General features: G+C 43.4%; 1 protein-coding gene across 1 annotated transcript; it reads left to right on the plus strand.

The window, feature by feature from the left end:
- The first annotated feature begins 1,008 nt into the window (after positions 1–1,008).
- On the plus strand, positions 1,009–8,742 carry LOC150002473 (serpin B4-like). Its single transcript, XM_090285404.1, has 8 exons — positions 1,009–1,175; positions 1,782–1,972; positions 2,507–2,563; positions 3,808–3,936; positions 4,251–4,368; positions 5,474–5,616; positions 5,920–6,075; positions 7,937–8,742. Exons 1-8 carry the CDS (start codon positions 1,013–1,015, stop codon positions 8,339–8,341), a joined length of 1,362 nt encoding a protein of 453 aa, XP_090141530.1. The 5' UTR covers positions 1,009–1,012; the 3' UTR covers positions 8,342–8,742.
- The last annotated feature ends 1,544 nt before the right edge of the window (positions 8,743–10,286 follow it).

A 10,286-nucleotide genomic window follows, 5' to 3' on the forward strand; every position in this document is an offset into this window, starting at 1 on the left:
ACAAATTCATAGATTTGGGAGGAAGGGGAAACTGTGTACGTGGTTTCTATGACAGCAACAAAATCATTCTGGAATTAGATCCTGGTGATGGCTGCACAACCTTGGGGATACACTGAAAAACAGTGACTCATCCATTTTTTTAAAGGTGAGCTCTATGCTCTATGAACTATCTCTCACAAAGTCAGTCCACAGGACAAACATCCCTGCCACTGTGGGGTGTGGGCTAGGGGCGGCCTCAGGCCACAGCCAGGCCTCAGGTGCAGTGTGCTCTGGGGGGAAACAGTTCCCTTTTTAGCTCCCCTCCTTCTCAAAGTCACTTATTTCTACTAAATGTCAGCTGGAGAGCTGTGTGGGGAGCAGAGAGTTAGGCACAATTTGATGCCCTTTCTGAGCTGAGGGGAGGTCACCCCATTCCGTTCTCCACACACTGTTCATGCTTGCCTCAAGACAGAACCCTAAAAGGGAAACTGAAAGCTAGGCCACCTCTACTGGTGACTGTGAGGCCCAGAGGAGAATTTGGGGACTTAGTATTTGAGACATGCCTGTCCCCCTTGGATTCTGCGTGAAAACATTTTCTCTATTGTAAGTGCCAAAGAAAAGTCTTTTCTTTATTTAAACACAAGGGAACACCTTGTTGGGAGCCCCGAGTCTGCCCATGATAGTGTGGGTATGAATACATGTGCTGTTCCTGATCCAGGTTGTCTGCCTAGATGCAGTCCACCACCCATAAAAGCCTTAGAAAGGGGGTGAAAGCAGGGAGGGGCTGAGGGGGCACAGAAAGCTACAGCCTTCATGGGAAGGCAAATGATCCCTGCCCTCCAACCGTTGCTCAACACCTCAGCAGAACTGGAGCTGCTTTTCTGGTTTTGCAGAAGAACCACCAAGGGAAGTGGTGAGTTGCACACACCCTTCCAAAACAGGAACTTGCAAGTGTAAGTTTTTGGGTGTTTGGTGCAGGCGCATGGAAAGGAAGTAGGATAGGACAATGATCACGTTAAGTGATAAAGATCTCATGCATGCCAGTAAGGGCTGGTTTTTTGAGAAATCAAATGGTGCATTATCTGAAATAGCAACAATTGAAAGGCGGGGCCACAGAGGTGAATATATTCAGGATCTCATCCTTCACCACACAGACTCCCAGGCTCCCTGCCCGCCTGCTTCCCCCAGGAACCCAAGTAAGGGCTTAGGCTGCTCCAGGCTAACAGCATGCATCGTTTGGGGAAATCATCACAGTCATGTGTTTGCTAGCACGCGTGTACTGAAATGTTTTGTTCCAGGTGAGGGGATCTTCCTTATTCTGCCAGGGCAAAATGCCAATTCCTTCTTCATCTTGATTTGTCCTTTATCAAATTTATTTCCCAGTAAATAAGCATTCTTAGGAGTACTTGTGGAGAGTGGCAACCACGTAGCCTTGAAGGAAAAGGCAGAGGGGTGCCTCCGGGGAGCTGGCTGGCTGTTGTCCACATGGACCGTGACCTTGGCACCTGTTGTAAAGCCTTTTCTACAAAGACCCAGTGCAGCCAGTTACAAAGGAAAGATAAAGACTTTCTCTTACTTTTTCACAAAACCCTTGAAGTCATCATTGTGCTGGTCCTCTAATTATGAAATGAATACATATACCTTATAGAAGGTATGAAATGTGAAAACAAAAAACAAAAAAACCTTGAGTTGCCAGAATCCTAAAACTCAAATATAAGTTCTCTCCTTAAAAAAAATTTCTTATATACAGTAATCTGGAGATTGGTAAAGTCACTCTATAAGAAATCTGCTGCCATTTCCAGGAGTTCCAGATAACAGCAACACCATCATGAAATCCCTCAGTGAAGCAAATACCCGCTTTGCGTATCATCTATTCCAACAGTTGAGAAAATCAGAGAAGAAAAATATCTTCTACTCACCACTCAGTGTCTCGGCAGCCTTGGCCATGACTTCCTTAGGGGCCCAAGGAAACACTGCATCAGAAATTCAGAAGGTATGTGTCAGCTTTCTTTACCTTGACCAGAAGGGGCTGGCCCCTCTGTTGATGTGTGTGTAGAGATGATCACAGATCTGGCTGTCCCCATGGGTCGCACAGAAGGAGCAAGTATTCCCGTGACTGGTCCAATGGCTTCCCTGTGCCTAGAATTCCTCTGGGAGCTGGGATGACCCCTATCATTGTCCAACAACCAGAGATGAGGCTTAAATGGAGAGTTATGAGTAGAAGGGATGCATTGACCTAAATTCATGGGACACATCATCACATGTGTCCTCAGCAATGAACGGATATGAATTGGACTCTTAGAAGTGGTCGGTCATAACCCAGCTTGCTTGTGTTTCCTCAAGGCGCAACTCTTACACTAAAGTTTTCTTTATTCTTTTTTCTTTGTTTCATTTGGGGGTTTGAATTTGTTTTTTAGTTTGAAGTTTAGACTTCTTTTTTTCATTCTTTTTTGTTTTCTTCTTAATTTCCTCTGATGTAGACATCTTTTGATTAAACTCTTCTTGTCCCATTTCCTATCTCTTCCAGGCTCTTCACTTTAATGAAGTCACAGAGAACACAGAAGAAGGAGCCACAACAGTTCATGTGAGTCACACAGCACTTGGGTCTAGAAGGAGCATCAACTATCCAAGAGGGTCATAGTTTAAACTGGGAATTCCACATCAGTGTCAAAATTCCATTTTTTAGGCAAAATCTTGGGCAAAAGAGACTGGACAAGAATTGCTTTTTATTTCATATTACACACTTATTTATTTTATATACTTGTTTTCCTGAGAGGAGATCAGCATTATGATTAAGAGCACAGGTTCTGTAACCAAAAAGCTAGCTTCGCATTTCTGATCTGCTGTCCGCACACAGTGACTGTCGGTAATATATAACTGCTCTGAGCCATTAATTTAGGGGCAATAAATGACCCGCCTCTGCTCATGAAAATACATTCAAAACATGGCAACAGTGCCTGGATTACAGAAAACCTTGATAAAAATAATGTGTTCTTACTATTATAGAATAACAATAACTCTAGTAATCACAATAACATTGCTAAAAATAACTTTTAATTAACTTATAAATGGGAGTAAGAAAAATAAGCATGTGTCCCAGTGTATTTTGGGAAATGATTGTATGCCATCTGGCTCATAGTCTTCATAGTTCAAATCTCCAAACCAGCAAGTGGAAGGTTCTGGATTCAGATAGGCCTACTTTCAAAAATTGGCTCTCTGAGATTATGTCTCCTTGGAGAAGTTATTTAACTCTCTGTGCTTCTTGTTTTCATCCAAATTACACTAAAAACTTAGAGATACAGAGGTAAAGCCCTCAGTAATGTACTGGGCATGCTGTTCCTACTCTTGAACTATGGCCATTTTGAGTAAGGAGCATAGGTCACAGTTAGCGGGTCTCAGGAGATCATAGTGCCAGGGAGTATAATAGAAGTACATGTCAAGGCATATTGAAATGTATGCATTTATATACCATTGACAGCTGTTAGAAATGACATCTGCTGTCATCCCTAAGGAGCCTGAGTTTAGCTGGAAAGGTAAACCAAACCACTGAGCCAATCAAAAGTCAACCCAATAGTGGAATGGTTCTGCTTCTGTGTTCTCAGGAAAAAGTTGGGAGTATGTTAGAGAAGGAAAGAGGAGTTTCTGGGTGAGGAAATGGGAGGGTTAGGAAGGATATTTGAGATAAAATACACTGAATATCAGAGAGTAACAACAAAAGTCATCCACGGAGCCATCACACATTAGGAATGGATCTACCAGACTTGAGTGCATGGGTTTAGTACTTTGGTTGACAGAGAATTCAACGAGCTCACTTTTGGATGTTTGAAGGGTGAAAAGTCAGGGAATGTGGACGAGCAATTTCAAAAGCTTCTGACTGAACTAAATAAACCCACCGATGCCTATGAGCTAAACCTTGCCAACAGCCTCTATGCAGAAAAGAAGTTCCGACTTCGTCAGGTAAGTTTCATGGGTCTGCCACGCCTTCCATCTGCATCCCGGGTCCTCTGTCCCCAGTGACCAAACTGGGGAAAGTGAGTCACATGAGCTTGGCTGACCCAGCTGGGGGTCATTTACTCAGGGTTGGTCAGGACCCCTCACCACAGCCCTGTCCATGGGAGGGTCCCCAAGCCTGACAACCCAAAAGTGAAGTATGGGTTTAGGGGCGATTTTATGCCCTGTATTTGGTCATGATTAAACATAATTTAATTTGGGGATACACCGTTACTGATCAATGACTCTTCATTCCCCTTTTCTTCCTTCCCACATCAAAGGAATACATGGATGATGTTAAGAAGTTTTACCTAGCCAGTGTGGAACCTGTTGATTTTGTAAATTCTGCAGAAGAAAGCGAAAAGATGATTAATTCCTGGGTGGAAAGCCAGACGAAAGGTACAGTAGGAAAGGGTCACGCATGAAAGCCACAGCGACTGAGCCCTGCTGTGCATGAACCATGTGCCTGGCACCGTGCGGGGTACCAGGGTCGGGGGAATGAGTTTGCAGGGAGACTGCAGGAGGGCACTGCAGATGCTAGGATGGTCCAAGTTCATGTGGACAGAAACAAAGGGACCCAAGAGGGCTCGTAGGACCAGCTATGTGGTGGAAACAGCTAGAGGCTGACAACATCTTTGTGGACCCCACGTCTTTGCTCAGATTCCATCTTGGGTTCCCATCTAGTACTTTAAATCAGAGGCTTAACTTCTGGATCACAATCCCTAAGAGAAAATATTAGAAAGGCAGCCCTTATCCTTTGCTAACTGGGCAACACAGCACTGTCCTATAACTGTCCCTTTCTTGTCCCCTGCCTGGCCCACCTGCCCATCCTCACAACTTCTTCCCCGGCCACAGCAGGGAGCTTGACCAAGTCTCCATCCTATGAACCATCTTCTCCACCCACCTGCAGTCTAGGCAAACCCTACAACAATTCAACGTGGGGAAGGAAGAGGAGGACCCACCAGTGGGTGGTGGCTGACTGCCCGGGGCTTGGCTTCAGATTACTGAGTTCATGTCCTTGGTCCTAAACAACATTCAGGTCCCATTTCCTCTGAGTAGAGAGCCCAAATTTGAAAACATAGAAAGGAAGGAAGGGAGGAAGGAAGAAAAGAAGAAGAATAGAATGGGAAGATGCAGGAAGGAACAGAGGAACACAAGGAAGAAGGCAGGACAGGAGTAAGGGAAGGAGGCCTGGAGGGAGGAAATGCATTTGTTGGAAGAGAAGCGAAAACCAGTTCATCAGTATTCAGTGTGAGGTGACTGAAGTCACCCACAGAGACCCTGAGCACCTTCTGAATAGTAAGAAAGGGGTTGTCTTCTCCGAGGAGCAGGCTCCACCAGGCTGGGGCCATGAGGAAAGCTGTCCCTTGTGAACTATTTGGCCATGGAATCTCTCAAATCATGACTTGTGCAAATATCTAATGATCACTTCAACTTCCAAAGCACCTTCCAGACAAATCCCTTGTACCTTTCATGACAGACCTTGTTTCTCTTCCTTTCGCAGAAAAAATCAAGAATCTCTTTCCCAAAGGCTCGCTTGACAACACCACCATTCTGGTTCTGGTGAACGCCGTCTATTTCAAAGGGCAGTGGGACGAACAATTTGATCCAAAATTAACTACACAGGGCAAATTTTGGCTGGACAAGGTATTGCTTGTCATTTATTTATATAATGAAACAAAGCTCTACATGGAATGTTCCATTTCAGCACACATTTGATTAATATACCACTGCAGGTAGAATATAGAATTTGTCACGGCTGTACTTTCTTTCCTTTCTTTTTATTTTTCCTTTATTTAGTTTGGAACACTTAAAGAAATTCTTCTCTCTAATTCTCAGATGCCAGGTTCTCTCTTAGAAAAGGATGCATTTGGTCTCTCAATAATATAGTCTTTTCTTATTTAACTTATGCCTTGCTTCAGTATGTGTTTGCTACACTAATTACTGCAGGATACAAGCAAGTCTGTGCAGATGATGAGACAGAAGGATCGCTTTCCCTTCACCTCACTGGACGACATTCCAGCTACGATCCTGGAGATACCATACAAAGGCAAAGAACTGAGCATGGTGTTGCTGCTGCCCAATGAAAGAGATGGTCTTCAGCAGGTAAAATCTTGTGCCTCCGATCCTTCTTCTGTTGCCCAACGTCCTAGTAGGACATCGCTTGTGTGGGCTGTTCACGGATGCGGCACTCACAGCTCCTGCGTGATGTCTGTCCGGGCTCCAGAACAGATTACCTTCTCTCTAGATAACTGCATACAGCCCGAGGAGAACCTGGCATTCTGTCATGTTCCAAAGTGAAAAATAAATAAATATCTTAAGTATCACAGTGTGCTATGGAAGAATATGTAGAAAATTTTAACATCACGGGTCTTGCTCATATTCTGATGAAACCATGAGTGTTAGTTCAGAAATATATTTATATCCCTTGGCACACACATAGGATATTTCATAACCATAAGAACCTCTGTTATATTCCAGTTTATTTATGCGAAGACAACAAAACTAAGACTTTGGTAGCTGGCCACTTAGCTCAGTTGGTTAGAGCGTGGTGCTGATAAAAACTAAGTCTTTGATTTAAGTGATACATGGAAAATAGATGCGAGCTCACCCAGAAACCAAAGCAAGGAAATTAAAGCACCAATGAATCCCATTTTGCACATTAAATCACAGTGGGTTTGTGGAGAGTAGACAAGTAGATTTATCTTGATGTTCCCTTTTCAATTTAGACATGGTCTAGCCCTAGGAGGTCAAAGTCCTTTGGAGTCTCTTTTTTTGTGAGAGAAAAAAAAGAATTTTTCTCTTAGCATTGTTATAATGATAAAAGATATTGTGTAAAAATATCAATAATGATATCTGGCATATGGAAGATATTCCAAAAATAGCCATCTGCAGTTACTAAATAGCCAAAGATGCTGCTGAAGTTGCAGTGAACTTGTCACAATCAAAATATATACTGTGGCCGTGGTTGGTGTGGCTCAGTGGATTGAGCACCAGCCTTCAAACCAAAGGGTCACTGGTTCGATCCCCAGTCCAGGCACAGGTCTGGGTTGCGGGATGGAGCCCCAGTTGGGTGAGTGCGAGAGGCAATCACACATTAATATTTCTCTTCCTTTCCTTTTCCCTCACTTCCCCTCTCTCTAAAAATAAATAAATAAAATATTTTAAAGTACAAACACACACACACACACACACACACACACACACACACACACACTGTGATAACACTGGCAAATGGACGTCCTCAGGGAAAGTCATGTGGGGGTATATGTCAACAGCCACGACAATCTCAGTCCCCCTGCTCAGTGACCTTCCTTATCAGTGACATCAGGGGCCCCAGCCCTGGCATTTACCCTACACTGACAAGTCTAAACAAGGCAGACGCTTTCAGGTCTAAGTGGTTAATTAAAACAAAAAATTCAAAACAAGGGACAGCGGTGCAGCTCTGTATTGCCAATAGTTCAGCTAAGGACTGGCACAAAGTAATTGCTCCAAAAATATTAATTACATAAAAACATACATTGACTATCAATTTAATTGTCATATTTTATAACAACTTAAACCTGATTAAAGAAATATGTAGCTATATGGGAAATGTTTACAAATACATCAAGCAATAAAAATGAATAAAAATAAGTTGTATGCTATAAATTGTAAAAAAAAAAAAAAAAAAAAACCAAAAGACATTAACTAAAAAATATTATTTAGAATTGAAACATGCCGTGGACAGGCAGTTAAAATATGGAACTGTATAGCTCATCATTTACAAAATCATTATATTCAATGGACCTGTTGTACATATAACACAGAAGGCCAATTTATTATGCAGAAGATATACTGATATAGTACTGTGTATTATATAATACCTAACTGAATCTCCTGTATTTATATTTGCTGTCATATAATGTTAAATTGTGTTCGGTGTCCACTGAGAATCTTGTCATTTGTACGTTTTCCATCCTGGCAGCTGGAAGAGACACTCACCGCTGAGAAATTAATTGAGTGGACGAGCTCGCAGAACAGGAGCAGGAGAAGCGTGGACTTGCACCTGCCCCGGTTCACCCTGGAAGGGAGCTTTGACCTGCGGGCCGCGATGGAAGCCCTGGGGATGGTGGACGCCTTCAGGCCGCAGGACGCCGACTTCTCAGGCATGACTGCAGGCCGAGGGCTCGTGCTGTCTAAAGTCCTACACAAGGCCTTCGTGGAGGTGACAGAGGAGGGCACAGAGGCCGCAGCCGCGACCGGTGTGAAAATAGTGCCACGTTCACGACCAATTTATAAAATGTTCTGTTGCGACCACCCTTTCCTGTTCTTCATCAGACACAACAAGACCAACAGCATCCTCTTCCTGGGCAGAGTCTCCTCCCCTTGATGCGATCAGCAGCCACTGCTGCGCTGGGGGCGCCTTCACAGAGGGGATCCTGCAGGAAACGGGGGCTCCTCGGTTCTCCTCTCCCACCTCAGGGCCAGCACTAGGGATGGGAGGGTTCAAACAGCCTGTTTGTCCACCTCTCTCTCTCTACAACTGGCACGTAGATGTACTTTATTTTCCTACGATAATCCCACCTTTGGGACAGAAAGCACATCTCAGTACTCTATCTGCTAAATTTGAAATAACATATCTGCTGTTACAAAGTTATATCTGCTAGTCAACTGTATAAACCTTGTACCTACAGTCATTTAAATTTAATTGATACCTGGAACTCTTATGTGTGTAAATTTCTTTTATTTTATGGAATACATTATCGATAAAATGGTGACTTATTCACTTGATTTGTTGCTTTTTCTTTGTCAAAGAAAAAAAGAAGATGAAAGCCAGGCCTCACAAAGTCCTTATGTTGTATAAATGAAAGACGCATGCCTTCTTCCTTTATGAAAAAACACTGTCCTCTTCTGGGAAAATCCCTCCATGTATAATCCTGTCACTCCATCAGAGCAGGGCTCTGTCAGAATTATTTCAGCGTTATACCGGGAGCACAGTGTATCGGCCACTATGTGACAAATGGGTGGATGATGGAGTCATTCCCTTTAGGTCACTCAGGAGCCTATCATTTTTTCTATAAGATCTCATTTCTATTTCTGCTATAAAGACATTAAAATCCAAGAATATGTTGGTTATCTGCCTCACTCTGTGTAGTGTAGTATGGGCCATGTAACAAAAATTATTCTGTACCTACTATGTGCCGTGCTGGATTAAGCAGTGGGTTCTCAGGTGTAGGGTAACAAGAAGGAAAAAATAAATGGAGAAAGGAAGGAAGGAAGGAAGGAAGGAAGGAAGGAAGGAAGGACCCTGAAGGCCAGAACTGGGAAACCAAATTCAGCACACGAGTAGGCCAGATTTCAGAAAAGTGCCCAGATTTGATACTCAAGACAGCATTCAAGGTGTGAAACTACAGTAGTATGAATGTAATATACACACGTAAGCATCTGAACTCAGTCAGAACACAGCTAGTGGGCAGCCAGACAGCTAGAACTCCACGAAACTGAAGGATCCCATAAACCATTGCTGTGGGGGAGAGGGGCAGAAGGGGACTAAATAGTAATGGGGAAAATACAATGAAGATTACATCAAAAATAAATAAATAAATAGACTGAAAGAAAAAAACTAAACTAATAAAAGTTTTATTTTATACAGAAAAAAAAAAAACCCTCAGAAATTCGGGAACACATTTGGCAACAGACCCAGAGATGAGAACTCTCTAAAGCTTCTGCCCTCCCAAGTGGCTCTGTGTGCTTTTCACAGAGGGTGGGGCCATGTCAGGGCAAAGAAACGCAGGGCCGGGCCCTTGTCTTCTAGAATCTCAGCATCTAAGGCTGTATTCTCTCTGTTCCTGCTAATGACCTGCCCTCATGGGTGAAAACCAGAAATACTCATACTCCAAAATATAGCCTACTATGATTCACGTTTCATTTGGGACTGAGAAGGCATTTGCTCCCTTTCTGAGAAGGATTTATTTACCTATATGTCATGTCTAACAATGCTAAGAAAAGCAAAGCTCTCATTTTTTTGAGTACACTCTGAGTTCGACAGTGATCAGACGCAAGGGAAGGTCACCTTGACATAAGCTGCGCATGACAATAGAATGCTGTCTGCAGTGTCACCCCCCTGCAGTAACGTTTTTTCCAGGGGTTGCCCATGAACGGCCTTGAAGGCCATGCCAAGGCAGCCGCTGCTGAAGATCCTGGACTCTGCATCCCAGGACTGAGGAAGCGTGTCACGGCATTGGTCTCTTGTTCTGAGAATGTCCTGGGAGGCACAAATGGTGGCACATGGCACCTAGGAGGTACCTCACCCACCAAGTACACATCTTCACAAA

This window comes from Furipterus horrens, unplaced genomic scaffold (genome assembly GCF_987537825.1).
Source record: "Furipterus horrens unplaced genomic scaffold, mFurHor1.1.pri manual_scaffold_8, whole genome shotgun sequence".
Classification (NCBI taxonomy): domain Eukaryota; kingdom Metazoa; phylum Chordata; class Mammalia; order Chiroptera; family Furipteridae; genus Furipterus; species Furipterus horrens.